This window comes from Anolis sagrei, chromosome 4 (assembly GCF_037176765.1).
Source record: "Anolis sagrei isolate rAnoSag1 chromosome 4, rAnoSag1.mat, whole genome shotgun sequence".
Classification (NCBI taxonomy): Eukaryota; Metazoa; Chordata; class Lepidosauria; order Squamata; family Dactyloidae; genus Anolis; species Anolis sagrei.
In genome coordinates this window covers 154243173-154261261 of record NC_090024.1, presented here as the reverse complement: position 1 = coordinate 154261261, position 18089 = coordinate 154243173, and the positions used below count along the sequence as shown (strand labels likewise).

The 18089-nt window shown below is 39.2% G+C and overlaps 1 protein-coding gene across 3 annotated transcripts in view; it reads right to left on the bottom strand.

Moving 5' to 3' along the window:
* The window catches only part of COL24A1 (collagen type XXIV alpha 1 chain), a 215046-nt gene that overhangs the window by 48353 nt on the left and 148604 nt on the right, over positions 1-18089 (bottom strand). For all 3 annotated transcript variants that reach the window (XM_060773864.2, XM_060773865.2, XM_060773866.2), the window contains exons 31-35: positions 17925-17969; positions 8133-8186; positions 3199-3252; positions 1593-1646; positions 465-518 (exon numbers count right to left, since the gene is read on the bottom strand). In XM_060773864.2, coding sequence (XP_060629847.2) covers positions 465-518; positions 1593-1646; positions 3199-3252; positions 8133-8186; positions 17925-17969 — 261 coding nt within the window. The remainder of the gene's footprint in view (positions 1-464; positions 519-1592; positions 1647-3198; positions 3253-8132; positions 8187-17924; positions 17970-18089) is intronic.

Below are 18089 nucleotides of genomic sequence, written 5' to 3'. Positions count from 1 at the left end.
TATTGGTTGATTAGCCCTTATCTAAAATGCCCGGAATGAGCTGTGCTCTGAATTTTGCAGTTTTTTGAATTTTGCACAAGACATAATGAGATATCTTGGGGTATGTGACCCAAGTTTAAACATGCTTTATACACATAGCCTGAACATACTTTTATACAATATTCTAAATAATTTTGTCCATGAAGAAAACTTTGTGTACATTGAATCCCTAGAAAGCAACAGGCACCCATGTGGACAATTTTAGAGCATTTTGGATTTTAGAATTCTGGATAAGTGATGCCCAATCTGTATAAATATTTATTAGCTATTTTAAAAAGTAAATAACTAATTAGTCAAATATATTTAAAAGCCATTTTAATCCACTGTGTTCCTGGAGATTTGTAATTCCCAATCTTTATACTATTTCTCATTTCTAAAATACAGCACTAATTGCTTTCAAAATATGTTTCATATTTACTACTTACTCTTAAACCTTGTTCTCCTGGTTCTCCAGTGTTGCCAATATATCCAACATCTCCCTGTCACAAACAAGAGAAATACATTAAACCTATATTTTACACAGTCGCAACAAGAGGGCAAAAAAGATATTTTTAGCACAACTGAATTGAACTGTTGCATGATTACACACACAAGAAGGATATCCACCAATAGAAACATCATGAAATACTGGGCTTTCAGCAGGCTTCTAAATAAGCAGTGTGCATATGCAACCTTTCTTGGTTGCATTCTATGTATTTTGCAAACTGTTCCAGAATTTTACTTTCATGCTGGGTTAGAAGGTTTCACTAGGGCTTGGTTTTTTATTTTTTTATTTTTAACTTTTTTTTGTCGTGTCAGGAGCAACTGCTCCTGTTGTGAGAGAATTGGCCATCTGCAAGGACCAGGGGACGCCCGTATTATTTCTGATGTTTTGTCATCCTTGTGGGAGACTTCTCTCTTGTCCCCGCACGAGGAGCTGGAGCCGATAGAGGGAGCTCATCCGCCTCTCCCGGGATTGGAACCTGCAACCTGTCGGTCTTCAGTCCTGCCAGCACAGGGCTTTAACCCACTGCGCCACCAGGGACTCCTATTTTTAACTATTGCTGCATTTGCCCATTAGTAGCTATGGCCAGGGATGTCTGTTTGGCTACATATTAACAGAAGGCTCAAGATGGACTAACAATGGACACATGCTTAAAACCCTCCTACACACAGCTTCATTTTTCATTCTGTGCTGAAAAACCTTTCAGGAAATAGTTTTTCTCATAATCTTTTGGTGCATGACAAACTGGCCAAGTTCAATTTTGAAGCAGGTCATTATGAACCTTGCTTGCATTTCTATTGTTTTGTCTTCTTTAATATACAGTTCTATAATCAACACAACCTTCCCTCCCATGCTTTTTTGAAACACACGGTGCCAATCTAACTGTTATTTAGGCCCATTTTATGACATTAACTGTAACTATTCAAAGGCTGGGGCAGTGAAATAAGTGGTATAACTGCAGTGTAATCTAATGTGACTTGAAATATGAAGCACATATATAAGGACGCAAATATGCCTTTCTCTCTGTCTCCCCAATACGACCCTGAAAAACAAACCATTCAACAGTGACCTTTGCGCCTGGTTCTCCTTGTAATCCTGGCTCTCCCTCTGGTCCGGGTAGTCCCTGAAGTGATAAAAAGAAAGACATTATCTACCACCCGCCACTAACAGCTTTCCGACATAAAATCGACAAGGAGCATTATATGGTTGGAACAAAAATAAAGAAGTGGGCTTGAAGCTCACCTTGTACTTCTTATGTAAACAAGGCTTTTAAAGAAGCATAATATTCTATTGGTATGTAATTGGCATGTAAATAGCAAATCAGTATAAAATACAGTATAAATGATAGAAAAGGGAACTTCAAATTTTCTACACATTCAGTTTGAGCGTAGTCTACTTCATGAGATTTCCTTTCACCAAAGGTGTTTTCCAGGATCAGGTCCTAGGGAAACACCACACTCATCATCATGTCAGTTTTTCTAAACCTGGGGGTTGGGACCCCTGGGGGGAGGGGACTCGAGAGGATGTCAGAAGGGTTTCTGGAGACCAGAAGAAAACACATTATTTTCTGTTGTTCATGGGGGTTCCATGTGGGAAGTTTGGCCCAATTCTATCATTGGTGGGGTTCAGAATGCTCTTTGATTGTAGGTGAACTATAAATCCCAGCAACTACAACCCCCAAACTCCATCTGTGATCATATTTGGGCATATGGAGTATTTGTGCCAAGTTTGGTCTAGAGCCTTCATTGTTTGAGTCCACAGTGCTCTCTGGATCTAGGCGAACTACAGCTTCAAAACACAAGGTCAATGCCCACCAAACCCTTTTAGTGTTTTCTGTTGATCATGATAGTTCTGTGAGCCAAGTTGGTTCATTTCCATCATTGGTGGAGTTCAGAATGCTCTTTGATTATAGGTGAACTATAAATCCCAGCAACTACAACTCCCAAATGACAAAATCAATTTTTTGAGTGATGGTCACTCCTTGGGTTAGTAGGTGTCTTGTGGCCAAATTTGGTGGCAATTAGTCCAGCAGTTTTTGAGTTATGATGTCACTCAATACGAACAGAACATTTATATAGATAGATAGATAGATAGATAGATAGATAGACAGACAGATATAGAAAAAAGATTTACTGATTTACTAACACTAATCTTAACACTCCCACCCCTCCCAGTATTCCCTACCATACCCTTTGGAAAAATATGAATGGAAAGAAATATTCCCCAAAAATATATATGCTAGGATGCTGTGTGGGAACCAAATCTGGAGGTGTAGGTGTAGGATGTGGGGTGAAATCCTTGTTCCCTTGTTTTTGGAGACTTACCTATTTCTACTCTGCCTATGGTATTTGTCAAGAAGCTGATACCAGAACTCTGGCAGATATTTGTAATTACAATGTTTGCCATTGGGTAGACTTCTTGGGACATGTTATAGCATATGCATTCTTATGTATATTTGTACTGTTAGGTTGCACTTCATGAAAAGTGTGAAACACCAGAAAGTGCTCTAAAGGCTAGGCATGTTCACAATGCAACACATTTAAAAGTAAGTTATAGATATTTTTTAAATAGCATGCAATATAAATGATACATGAGTCATTTAATACATTAAGATGAATTTGTGTAACAGATTCATTTAATATTTTTAAAAAAAAATAAAGTAAAGTAATACTTACCACAAGGCCTGCTTCTCCCACAGGGCCAGCATCACCTTGTTGTCCCCTCAGTCCCTAGTATCAAACAAAACTTTATGTATGCATGCTATTTAGGATTTCTTTCACAACTTGTAGTAGGTCATTCTAAAGGATTTGTTTTAGCATTTTACATCTATCTAGCAACAGCACCAGAACATGTGAGCAACTTCTTTTTCTAAGTCTAAACATCATTTTCAAGAGCTCCTTCTTCTGTCTTAGATCAGACATATGTGATGATCTACATTTTGTCATTCCTTTGACTAATATAGATTTTGTTTATATATGACTTATTTTTTCATCTGGTTTGTTTTATTAAACAGTCTACAGTCTGGAATGAAATTATGTGAAAGTAACTACTGTTGGTACAAAATTAAGTTCATCCCTTAGTTCAAATAAAATACAGGCTGTTGCGAGTTGTACCTTTGTGATGTAAACATAAAAGAACCAGTCTTCATCATACATCCCAACTTCTTCTAAAGGTTCTCAACCTTTGACCTTTGAGATATTTTGAACTTTATCTTCTGAATGCTCCAGATACCATTATTAACAACTAGGAATTCTGAGAGTGCAGGTCTAAAACATCTGAAGGACTAAAGAGTGAGATACTAATATAACTTAATTGCTATACATTTTGTGCTGTATGTTTAACAAAAGGTATGCTTATATTAAAAGAGTAGTCTAAATATTCTGAAGGCACCAGAGCCTGTCTGGTCTTGGAGCTAAGTAGGGTCAGCCTTGGTTAATACTTGAATGAGGGACCACCAAGTGCTCTTGGCTATATTTCAGAGGGAGGAACTGGCAAGCCACTCTGAGTATTCCTTCCAACCCTACGAAACTAATGGAATTGCTAGAAATCAACAGGCAGCTTTAAAGCATGTATGTGCACATGTGCATTTCTCTTCTCAGTCTCAAGAATTGGTGCACATGGTTATCTGGATGAGATGGGATGGGATATGGCAGTGTTTCTCAAACTGTGCTCCTCCAGGGGTTTTGGACTTCACCTTCCAGAAATCCCAGTCAGCTTACCAACTGTTAGGAATTATGGGAGCAGAAGTCTAAAACATCTGGAGGAGAACAGTTTGAGAAACCCAAGATTGGACAATAAGCAGGAAGATCAAGAATGCATCTATGTAGAATTAATTCAGTTTGGAACTACTTTAACTGCTGTGGCTCAGTGCTATGGAATCATTTGAGTTGTAATTTAACAAGGACTTGAGCCTTCTCTGCCAAAGAGTGTTGATGCCTCAGCAAACTGCAACTCCCAGGTTGTAGTTTGCAATTCTATTTTCCAAAATTTATTTTGCTGCAGCAAAACAGACTAATTTAGAAAAGAAAGGTGTGCAAAGCTCCTCTTGGTACCATGTGAAAGAAATGTGCTTGTTTTATTTATTCATTCTATTTTCACAGAAGTTTAAATTCTCAGTATTCCGAATGCACTCATTATATAATATATTCTGTTCTGCTGTAGAAATTCTACAGTGGTAAAAATAAAAACTGACAAAGACAGGATTCCAAACTTAAACACTGGTTTATATCCATCAATTTTGAAACGAAAACTTCTTGTCACTTCCATTTAAAGTTGTGTCACTTCCATTAGAGGGAAGAGATTCCAGATTACTGAATCTGTTCACACTCTGAGATGTAAATGCAAAATACATTAAATGGTTGTTTTTGCTCTAATATGCAAATCTTACTTCTGTGGAAACAATACAGTTAACACAAAAAGTCCATGGGCAATTAATTTGAATATTATTTTAATTCATGGATTGATGCAGGGTTTAAATCAGTGGCTCTCAACCTGTGGTCTATGGACCACCAGTGGTCTGCAAGAACTAAAATATGGTCTGCGACCTCACCATTACTACACCGTTGCAACAAGAGCGACTAGTCTCGCAAAACCCTCTTTTAGTGCCAAGGCAACGAGGATGTCAGGAGGGGAGAGACTGACAACAAGCCTCCTGACTGCTGCTTCTCCTCCTCTTCCCTCTCCCTGAGCAGAGCCATTCCATGTATCGCCTGGAAGCAGGGAAGCCCTGGTGTCTTCATTTTTAGGCCTGTTCCTGGGGTTATTTTGAGTGCTGATTCAGAAAATGGCATTGGATAGAGCACATCAGCTCTAGATTATTAAATATGGTTTTCTCTGGGTGAGCAGATGGTGACTAATAGGTGGCATATGTTCTGTATCAAAAACTAGAGCTGATGTGCTCTATCCAATGCCTTTTTCTGAATCAGCATCCCAAATAACCAAACCAAATCTAAAGTTGACCATAAACCGATTTCGTAATCCTCTTGGTACTTATGTTGGAGAGTGGTCCCTGGTCAAAGTGCTCCCTGTTCAAGTGGTTCCTGGTCCAAAAAAGGTTGGGAAAGGGGGTGAGGTTTGTCTCATTTACTGCCACAACATTCACATATCCAGGATATTATGGGAAATGTAACAAACTTACTAAACTCTGTCAAAAAGAGCTAATTAATTAAAGGAACTGAAATTCACTATAAAGAAAAGAGTACAGTGTGACCATACAGTTGTTGTAACACCTCAGTGATTTCTGCTGCTTCAGTATCATGAAGTTTAGACTCTGAATAAGCAGCCCAATCATTTTTCATACCATTCCCACGGAGCTCAAACAAATTTGGCACAAATCCCTCTTTTTCGTGACTCTAGTACAAAACCAAAATATAAACATCCCTATTTTTTTAAGATTTGCTTTCTATCAACCTGCTTTTTCAACCTTTTACATTAATTTGACTTGTAGTCTTATCTTTTGACTTCATATCGTATTAATGGGTTCTCATGATGTAAAATTGAATAGGGCTGAAAGAGCAGAGGTGGGATATCTCCATAGTAGACAAGCCTTTTCTATGCAACCCCCCCCCCCCACCCCACTTGTTTAGGAAACTACTCAAGATAAACTTTGATGTGCTTAAAAGGGATGGCTGGGAATGTGGTCGTGTTCTTGCCTTTTGCAGTTTGTTGGCTGTTGAGTAAGTTAGAAATGCAGTACTCAGATGGAACGAAAAGATGGTGATTTGCAATGCTTTTGTGACGCTGCCTGTTTTTTCAACTCAGGGTCATATTTCATTGGGTCTGCATACTGCATCCCCCACTTGTTCAACAGGTTAAGGACAAACCAGCAAGCACTGTAGGTTCTGCATTTCAATAATTTCTGCTTTTTGACAGTGCTCTGTTGGCTAATTTCTTGAAAGAGCAGAGGACGTCTTAGTCCAGTGGTTCTCAACCTGTGGGTCCCCAGGTGTTTTGGCCTAAAACTCCCAGAAATCCCAAAACATCTGGAGACCCACAGGTTGAGAACCACTGTCAGCTAATAACAGGAACTCTTAGTTGTAGAATCAACATTGAAGATTGTAAAGGTTAGAGCCAATATGGTACATTAAATGCTATTTATGTTAATTTTTCATTTCTTTAAGCCACACAGCAAATTTATTTGTTGTGCCTCCAAGTTGCTTCTGACTTATGGAGATCCTATGGTGAAGCAGCATTTTCTGATGCTAAGGATATATTAGTTTCCCAGGGTCAATCAGTGGGTTTTCATGGTTGAAAAGAGATTTCAACCCTGGTCTCCTGATTCATATGCTAACACTTAAACCACAACACCATACTAGCTCCACCACACAGCAAATAGGATTGTACTAATCTAACTTGTACTAATCTGTTTGTCAGTTATTAACTAATATCGTACTTTATTATGTCTGTTTTTGGATAGGTGTATCCCCATCCTCACCTCAGCATCTTTATAACACTGCTGTTACTATTGCTACTATTTATAGCATTGGCAATGTATACCTCACTCCACAGAAGAAAAACAAACAAATCATAGCTCTTACTAATGGCATAAATACATAAAACCAAAATACAGGATGTGCTTCGAAGCCCAAAGTAGTAAGATCACTTTTATGCACTTTTTGTATTTTACTTTTGGTTCCGACTGCTGCCCTTTACTGTTATTAATTAGAAACAACTATGTCAGAGAAAGAAAAAGAAAACACAAGGTTTGACCAAGAGGGATGGTAGTAAAAGATGTTGGTGAAAGCATTTTGTTGGACTAGTGTCACTGGTATTGGGTCTGAGAGTTGAAGAATAAAACGACATGGGCATGCTGAAAAGAAATGTAAATCATCCAGATGTTCGAGGAAGAAATGTCTAAGCCAGTGGCTCTCAACTGGTGGGTGCCCAGATGTTTTGGCCTTCAACTCCCAGAAATCCTAACAGCTGGTAAAGTGGCTGGGATTTCTGGGAGTTGTAGGCCAAAACACCTGGGGACCCACAGGTTGAGAACCACTAATCTAAGCATAAGGACTGCTTCCAGAGTATAGGTAGCCCATTTAAGGATATAACGGTCATTAGGCAACAGCAGAGTTAGAAAAATGTAGATCTTGAGCTTGGATAAACAGTGACAGATAGACATGAGTGTTCTTGGGCTGGCTTCCATCAGTCTAACAATTTGGTTTTGTTTATCTGCCACCATTAGCAAAATAATGCACAGTGGTCTTCCAAAAGTTGAATCCTTGATTTGGCTAAACCAATAATCAAAATTACAAAATTATGTAATGTAATATATGGGTTTGCAGAACACAGTAGACATAGATTATATATCCTTTGAAGAAATTATCTAGCTAGTTGGAGGTCCTCTCTGGCATCGTTTCCTTGCTTTGAGAAGCACAACAATTCTGGTCCCATCTACACTGCCATATAATGAGGGTCAATACAGTTAAACAATACTATGAGTCTCAGTCTCCCAAGCTGGGATGCTTGCTGAGGAACCCAGATTGCAGTCCTATGTGTATTTTGTCCCATAATGTATATACTTAACAGCAGTGTAAAATGGAGAGAGAAAAAACGCGGTTACCCTATATATTGAATTTAAGGTTTTTACTAAAGAGCATAAAAGACAACTTACTGGTTCACCCATGGGACCGCTGTCCCCTGGACTTCCAGGAAGACCAGACAAACCCTAAAATACAAAGCCAACAGAAGAAAAGCTGTTTCAAATTTTCTACACAAAACACATTCAGCATATAGCTTTTAAAATAGTTTTTGAGTAAGGAGAAATGCAAATACACACATTCCAAGGTTTTTGTATGCTACAAATAAAAATATAGGTATAGAATACATGCTATGGCAGAAAAAAACTTGTGAAAATAGTCCACTTTTTAATTTTAAGCTATAGTAACAGAAAGCGTGTTTTGAAAAATAATCTGATGCAATAACGTTGTACATACTACATAAGGAGCAAATCCTGTGTAATATTATAATCATTATTGGAGAGTTCCTACTACCTGTAGTATGGTTATTTTTTCTGCATCACACAGGATTGCATATATCATAGACATGGTAGCCAGGATGTAAAAACACAACTGACTACTAAAAACATAGTATGAGGCAGAAAGCATGCAGAAAAAAATCATTTCCTAGAGAAGGAACTGAAGCATAAAACTCCTTCATTAAGCATACTTGGATGATGTTACAGTTAAATTAGCAAGGTGTAGGTGTGGATTTACAAAGCAGAAGTATACTTTAGATTGGAGTAGTGGGCAATGAACCTTATTACAGTCTAAATTGAAATTTGGTGATGGTTACCAATTTTGCCACTGGTTCTACCTCTACCATCAATAACTGCAGCTACAGTAGTGTGCCTCTCTATGGTGCAGGAAGGTTATGATGCACCTTTAGTTATCATAGTAACCTGCTAAAGTGCTGGGTTGAGTAGGGAGGAAGCTGAAGTAGTTTTTCCTGGAACACTGCCACACATTTTCAACAACGTAGTTTGTCAGCAGTAGCAAATAAAGTGGCAGAAATTACAAAAATAGGCTGTGATAAAATGCTTGATATTGTTCCCTTCTGCTGCAGGCACAGAAAAAACAACAACAAACTAAATGTTATCTGCCCTTAAACAGCAAGGTAGGCAAGACTAGCACAAATAATTGAGTAAATGCATTATAGTCCCCACACATAACAGGGGCACAGAAGAGAAGCTGGGGATCCATGGGGCCTGTTTGTGGTGGATACATATAGAACAGTACCGTATGTATTTCCCTGTAAGGAAAAAAAGGAAAAGAAAAGTAACCTAAATTGTAGCCTACAGACCTAATACAGGCACAAGATCATGGTTGGTTTTAGAAACTAAGCAGGGTCCAGTCTAGTTAGTAATTGGAAGAGACACTTTCAATGACTGCCATGTGAAATAGGGTATGTTTCGGGGAAGGCAATGACAAACCAACTCCCAGGCAATCTTTTCTTTAAAAAACCCTCAAATTCATATAGACATCTGGACTTGATGGGATATGGAACATGTGTTTCAGGACATAAGGATGCTCTGATCAGATTCATGACCACAGATCGGAGACAGTGAGGAAATTTAGGACATATAATATCTCTGTTCTAATTATTCTAGTTAATTGCAATGTGTATAGTAGCACTGTGTGTTTGCACTGAATTAGAATTCAAAGCAGAAAAGTATTTTGTGTCCAGGCTAAAATGGTTTTTAAAACGGCAGTCAATTCTCTGAACCCATGCATTCGGTCAGTCACAGCTTGAAAATATATTTTTTAATCCAAAAAGTAAATACTAATTTTGCTATTTTAGTTATACGGATTTTTGTGTCTAAAGGTGTCCTGGAAAAAATCCCAAGACTTCACTGTATATTACTTGAAGTTGCCTTATTTTACATCTTCAGTATACAAAATGAAAGTAGTATCTTAAAATATTATTTTATGATAGAACAAAGGCTTTCTGTTGGAAATCAATATACTTCTCTTATCATGTTTGCACTTCCTTATGATGAACATTTTCAGAAAGGCCTTCTCCATGTACTCACTATATTTCAAATAATACCCAGTATATTTCAAATAGCTAATAAAGACTGCTTACTGTGGAAAGCTCCAGCAAAGGATCAGCGCCTTGTGGCGCTGGAGCTTGAGCACCTCAATGATGTCATGAGCAAAACCATGAAGGGCCACCCAAGACGGGACAGTCGTGGCAGAGAGGTCAGACCAAGTGTGATCCCTGGGGAAGGCAATGGCAAACCACTCCAGTATCCTTGCCAAGAAAACTAAATGGACCAGTACAACCAGAGATATGTCGGTATGCCATTGGAAGATGGGACTCCCAGGTCGGAAGATGGCCAAAATGCTACTGGGGAGGAGCAGAGGATAAGTTTAACTAGCCCCAGATGTGATGACGCAGCTAGCTCAAAGCCGAAAGGAAGGCTAGCGGCCGACGGTACTGGAGGTGAACGACGAATCCGATGCTCTAAAGATCAACACACCATAGGAACCTGGAATGTAAGATCTATGAGCCAGGGCAAATTGGATGTTGTTATTGGTGAGATGTCAAGACTAAAGATAGACATTCTGGGGGTCAGCGAACTGAAATGGACTGGAATGGGCCACTTCACATCTGATGACCACCAGATCTACTACTGCGGACAAGAGGAACATCGAAGAAATGGAGTAGCCTTCACAATTAATAAGAAATTCGCTAAAGCAGTGCTTGGATACAACCCAAAAAATGACAGAATGATCTCAATTCGAGTGCAAGGAAAGCCTTTCAACATCACAGTGATCCAAGTATACGCCCCAACCACAGCTGCTGAAGAAGCAGAAGTAGATCAGTTCTATGAGGATCTGCAGGACCTACTGGATAATACACCAAAAAGAGACTATTTTCATTACAGGAGACTGGAATGCCAAGGTGGGAAGTCAAATGACAACTGGGATCACAGGCAAGCATGGTCTGGGAGAACAAAATGAAGCGGGACGCAGGCTGATAGAATTTTGCCAGGAAAACTCGCTGTGTATAACAAACACTCTCTTCCAACAACCTAAAAGATGGCTTTATACATGGACTTCACCAGACGGTCAGCACCGAAATCAGATTGACTACATCCTTTGCAGCCAAAGGTGGCGGACATCCATCCAGTCGGTGAAAACAAGACCTGGGGCTGACTGTAGCTCAGATCACGAAATTCTTATTGCTCAGTTTAGAATAAAACTAAAGAGATCAGGGAAAATACACAGACCAGTTAGATATGATCTCACTAACATTCCTAGCGAATATATAGTGGAAGTAAAGAACAGATTTGAAGGACTAGATTTAGTAAACAGAGTCCCAGAGGAACTATGGACAGAAGTCCGCGACATTGTTCAGGAGGCGGCAACAAAGTACGTCCCAAAGAAAAAGAAAACGAAGAAGGCAAAATGGTTGTCTGCTGAGACACTGGAAGTAGCCCAAGAAAGGAGGAAAGCAAAAGGAAACAGTGATAAGGGGAGATATGCCCAGTTAAATGCGCAATTCCAGAGGTTAGCCAGAAGAGATAAAGAACTATTTTTAAATAAGCAATGCATGGAAGTGGAAGAAGACAACAGAATAGGAAGGACAAGAGACCTCTTCCAGAAAATTAGAAACATTGGAGGTAAATTTCAGGCAAAAATTGGTATGATAAGAAACAACGATGACAGGGACCTAACAGAAGCTGAAGAGATCAAGAGAAGGTGGCGAGACTATACAGAAGATCTGTACAGGAAGGATAATAATATCGAGGATAGTTTTGATGGTGTGGTGAATGAATTAGAACCAGACATCCTGAGGAGTGAGGTTGAATGGGCCTTAAGAAGCATTGCTAACAACAAGGCAGCAGGAGACGACGGGATCCCAGCTGAACTGTTTAAAATCTTAAAAGATGATGCTGTCAAGGTGATGCATGCCATATGCCAGCAAATATGGAAAACACAAGAATGGCCATCAGACTGGAAAAAATCAACTTATATCCCCATACCAAAAAAGTGAAATGCGAAAGACTGCTCCAACTTCTGTACAGTGGCCCTTATTTCTCATGCCAGTAAGGTAATGCTCAAGATCCTGCAAGGAAGACTCCAGCAATACATGGAGCGAGAGTTGCCAGATGTTCAAGCTGGGTTTAGAAAAGGCAGAGGAACGAGAGACCAGATTGCCAATATCCACTGGATAATGGAGAAAGGCAGGGAGTTTCAGAAAAAACATCTATTTCTGCTTCATTGACTATTCTAAAGCCTTTGACTGTGTGGATCATAATAAATTGTGGCAAGTTCTTGGTGGGATGGGCATACCAAGCCACCTTGTCTCTCTCCTGAGGAATCTGTACAAGGACCAAGTAGCAACAGTCAGAACTGACCACGGAACAACAGACTGGTTCAAGATTGGGAAAGGCGTCCGGCAAGGCTGCATACTCTCACCCAACCTTTTTAACTTGTATGCAGAACACATCATGCGATGTGCGGGGCTGGATGAATGCAAAGCTGGGGTGAAAATTGCTGGAAGAAACATTAACAACCTCAGATATGCAGATGACACCACTTTGATGGCCGAAAGCGAGGAGGAGCTGAGGAGCCTTCTAATCAAGGTGAAAGAAGAAAGCGCAAAAGCTGGGTTGCAGCTAAACATAAAAAAAACCAAGATTATGGCAACAAGAATGATTGACAACTGGAAAATAGAGGGAGAAAATGTGGAGGCCGTGACAGACTTTGTATTTCTAGGTGCAAAGATTACTGCAGATGCAGACTGTGGCCAGGAAATCAGAAGACGCTTACTTCTTGGGAGGAGGGCAATGTCCAGTCTCGATAAAATAGTAAAGAGTAGAGACATCAGACTGGCAACAAAGATCCGCCTAGTCAAAGCCATGGTATTCCCTGTCGTAACCTACGGATGTGAGAGCTGGACCTTAGGGAAGGCTGAGCGAAGGAAGATTGATGTTTTTTGTTATTATTATTTTTATTAGAGGGTTTTCCAAAATTACATAATTACATACATTCAAAACACGTGCTGGTTACAGTAGACATTAGTTGATTCATACAGCCTGCCTATATACATTCATCATTAGTAGCTTTCACTGTTATAAAATTCGTATCCGCCGAATTTTCTCCTCTATAAACTTTATATAAACCTATCTCTACTGGAGCCTACACTCTACAAAGTCCTAACTAGGGTAAGGGGGGTTGGGTGGGTCAATAGGTGGGAAAGGGGAAAGTGAGGGGAAGTGAGGGGAAAATTGGTTGTGAAGTGTAACCCAAACATCCATACATCCATTGAACTTCCCAACAGTCCAGGGGGTAATTTCACACTTGTTTGTTTTACTGTACTATTTTCTGTCGTATTGCAGTCGTCAACATTCAGTACCTCATACATTTAGGTTTTTCTTTTCTTTGAGGTAGTATCTAAGTGGGTACCAATTTACTTTACTCTTTTCACTTATATCATATATCATGTTAGATAATGTATCTAATTCCATAAAATCCCTTATCTTAAGCAACCATGCCTCCAATGGTGGCAGTTCCCTCGATTTCCATTTACTCGCAACTACAGTTCGTGCTGCTGCCGAAAGATGAAACAATAGCCTCTCCTTGTTTTTCTCGATTTCGAAATCCAATAAGTGCAGGAGGTAGTACTCCGCCTTTAGCTCAAACTTTGTTTGTAGTATCCCCTGTACATTTCGATGGACCTCCTTCCAAAAAAGTTTTACTTTTTTACAATGCCACCAGCAATGTATAAATGTGCCTACTTTGGTACCACATTTCCAACATAAATTGCTTGCACCTTGGTGAAATTTTGCCAGCCTTAAAGGTGTAAGGTGCCAGCGTGTAAACATCTTGTACCAACTCTCTTTAATAATTACTGCTTTGGTGAGTTTTATTTTAACTTTCCAGATGTCTTCCCAGTCCTTTAGGAGAATGGTGTGTCCTAGGTCCAAAGCCCAGGAAATCATATTTTCTTTAATAAGTTCCTTTTCTGTCCTCCATTCCAACAATTTTTTGTAAAGAGTTTTTATTACCTTCCCTATTATCAAATCCCAAAATGAGTCTGATGGTGCAAAACCTATTTTGTTGTCCTCTTTGAAGCAGTCCGTTACCTGGTGATAGTGGAACCAAGAAAAGTTTACGTCTAAGGACTTCAATTCATCTTTTGATTTTATTCTATACTGGTTCTCTACCTTTTCAAGTAGTACCCTGTATGTATGCCAACTACAGCTAGGGAGTTCCCTTTTATGAAAAGCCTCCATGGGAGAAACCCAGAGTGGTGTTTTACCATAAAGCCTAGTTTTATACTTTTCCCAGACCTTCAGTAGAGCGGCTCTGATAATGTGGCTGGTAAAATTCTTTTCTATTTTGGCTTTCCCATGCCATAAATAGGCATGCCAGCCCCTCCTTAACTCTGCACCCTCTAGGTTCAAAAGCTTTCTCTTTTTTAGGGTGGCCCACTCCCTTGCCCACACCAATGCTGAAAATTCGAAGTATAACTGGAGATCCGGTAAGGTCAGGCCACCCCTTTCCCTTGCGTCTATCATAGTTGTATATTTGATCCTTGTGTTTTTCCCTTGCCATATGAATTTCTGCATATCTCTTTTCCATATCACAAAGTAATGATTTGTTCTAAGTATCGGAAGCATTTGGAATAGAAAGTTCATTTTTGGCAGAATATTCATTTTTATCAGGGCCACTCTCCCCATTATACTTAACTTGAGATGTTTCCAGCTTTCTAGTTTCTTAGCGATTTCCTTCCATGTCTGTTCATAGTTATTCTTCACCAGTTGTATATTGCTTGCTGTCAGGATTATCCCTAGATATTTCACTTTGTTGGCTATAGTGAAGTGTGAGATCCTCTCTAGTTCTAATTTCTTGGCTCTACTGATGTTCTTCGTTAAAAGCTTAGTCTTTTGTTTGTTTATTCTTAATCCTGCCACCTTTCCATATTCTTGAATCTTTTCTATCCAGTTTGCAATGTTCTGTTGGATTTGATATTATACAGACGATATCGTCCGCATACGCTTTTATTTTGAACTCGTCGTTTCTTATTTTTACACCTTTCAGATTTTCCTCTCTCCTTATATCTTCTAGGAGAATCTCCAAGGACAAAATAAATATGAGAGGGGAGAGGGGGCAGCCCTGTCTAGTGCCTCTTTCGATTTTAATACTATCTGTGAGATGACCATTTACTCTTATCCTAGCACTTTGATCGATGTTTTTGAGCTGTGGTGCTGGAGGAAAGTTCTGAGAGTGCCTTGGACTGCGAGAATATCCAACCAGTCCATCCTCCAGGAAATAAAGCCCTCCTGCTCACTGGAGGGAAGGATACTAGAGACAAAGCTGAAGTACTTTGGCCACATCATGAGGAGACAGCAAAGCCTAGAGAAGACAATTATGCTGGGGAAAGTGGAAGGCAAAAGGAAGAGGGGCCAACCAAGGGCAAGATGGATGGATGGCATCCTTGAAGTGACTGGACTGACTTTGAAGGAGCTGGGGGTGGTGACGGCTGACAGGGAGCTCTGGCGTGGGCTGGTCCATGAGGTCACGAAGAGTCGGAGACGACTGAACGAATGAACAACAACTGTGGAAATTCAGGATTCAGGCTACATAATTTTATTTATTTAGAGTACTTCTATGATAGAACAAAGGCTTTCCGTTGGAAATCAATATACTTCTCTTATCATGTTTGCATTTCCTTACGATGAACATTTTCAGAAAGGCCTTCTCCATGTACTCACTATATTTCAAATAATACCCAGTATATTTCAAATAGCTAATAAAGACTGCTTACTGTGGAAAGCAACAGGAAGCAGGCAGTAGATTTCCAAATTAAAAACAAAAATAAGATAAATTTAGATTATCTTCTAGATTTGTATTCCATTACAATTTCTCTGTCCAGCATGCTTTCAACTCTCTTGTTTTATTTACCAGTTACCTGGCTTTCTGAGTTCTTTGAAAAATGTCACCTTTATTTATACAATTACCTAAGTAATTACCTTATTTCTAATTTCAAATCTGTCACACTTTGATCCTTTCTATTATTTTTAATGTGCTCTTACACCGATTTAATGTGGTTTTTAAACATAATTGCTTATTCACTGTATATACTTGAGTATAAAGTTAGTTTTTTATTTTTATTACATTTATTATTTTACCCTATTATTATTACCTTTACATTATTTTACTCTATTATTATATTACATTTATTATTTTACTTTATTATTGTTATTATAACATTTCTTACTCTATTCTTACTGTTATTATTACATTACTGTTATTACTACATCACAGTAGTTCCAGCAATTTCACAGAAATTATACGAATGTTGATTTAACAATTTCCTTTTGGTTCAGTCCAATGGCTATTCCCAATTAGTGCAGGGCAATTAAATGAAAGGGGACTTGAGAAATAAACACACATAAGTTCTGGGTTGTTGTAGGTTTTTTCGGGCTATATGGCCATGTTCTAGAGGCATTCTCTCCTGACGTTTCGCCTGCATCTATGGCAAGCATCCTCAGAGGTAGTGAGGTCTATTGGAACTAGGAAAATGGGTTTATATATCTGTGGAATGACCAGGGTGGGACAAAGAACTCTTGTCTGTTGGAGCTAGGTGTGAATGTTTCAACTGACCACCTTAGCATTTGATGGCCTGGCAGTGCCTGGGGCAATCTTTTGTTGAGAGGTGATTAGATGTGCCTGATTGTTTACTTTCTGTTGTTTTGCTGTTGTGATTTTAGAGATTTTTTAAATACTGATAGCCAGATTTTGTTCATTTTCAAGGTTTCCTCCTTTCTGTTGAAATTGTCCACATGCTTGTGGATTTCAATGGCTTCTCTGTGTATTCTGACATGGTGGTTGTTAGAGTGGTCTAGCATTTCTATGTTCTCAAATAATATGCTGTGTCCAGGTTGGTTCATCAGGTGCTCTGCTATGGCTGACTTCTCTGGCTGAAGTAGTCTGTAGGGCCTTTCACGTTCCTTGATTCGTGTTTGGGCAATGCTGCATTTGGTGGTCCTTATGTAGACTTGTCCACAGCTGCATGGTATACGGTAGACTCCTGCAGAAGCGAGAGGATCCCTCTTGTCCTTTGCTGAACGAAGCATTTGTTGGATTTTCTTGGTGGGTCTGTAGATAGTTTGTATGTTGTGTTTCCTCATCAGCTTACCTATGCGGTCACATAAGTTCTGTTGGTCCAAACAGTTAACTCTAAATCTATGTATTGTTGAAGGCTTTCATGGCTGGAATAACTGGGTTGTTGTAGGTTTTTCAGGCTGCATGGCCCCGTTCTAGAGGCATTCTCTCATGATGTTTCACCTGCATTTCCACAGTAAGCAGTCTTTATTAGCTATTTGAAATATACTGGGTATTATTTGAAATATAGTGAGTACATGGAGAAGGCCTTTCTGAAAATGTTCATCATAAGGAAGTGCAAACATGATAAGAGAAGTATATTGATTTCCAACGGAAAGCCTTTGTTCTATCATAGAAGTACTCTAAATAAATAAATAAATAAAATTGTGTAGCCTGAATCCTGAGAGGTATCAGAATTGAAAATTCCTATTTAGGGATTTAGCAGTGTCTGAAAGGGCCTTCAGTGTCCCAGTCTGTAGCACTTGGGACACTACCTGGCTAATGAGGTGTGTTTTTGAGATCATGTTCTGTCATTAACAAATGTAAATATGAACCCCAAAAGTTATGATATTGTAAATCTGGTTTACAAGCTCATAAATATTGGACAGGATGCCAATCACTACTTTTGGAAAACAACAACCAATATTCAGATCCTTTTGGGTGTTTTGGGGTGTTAAATCTGTGGCCCTTAATGGGCCCTAGGGGCAGAAAATTGCCCATTACACCCACTGCAGTCACCTATCCCAGGTCTAAAGCGATCTTCTGCATAAAGATAAAGAACTTACTGGTACTCCTGGACTCCCTCTTTCTCCAGGGTTACCAGCTTTGCCCTGTTGAAATAAAAGAAAGAGAACATTTGTGTCAAATACAATTCAAAGAAACATCCAGGTAAAATTACTACTTGCATATATCAGCATTAAAAAGCACACTACTATACTTCTCTGGCACGT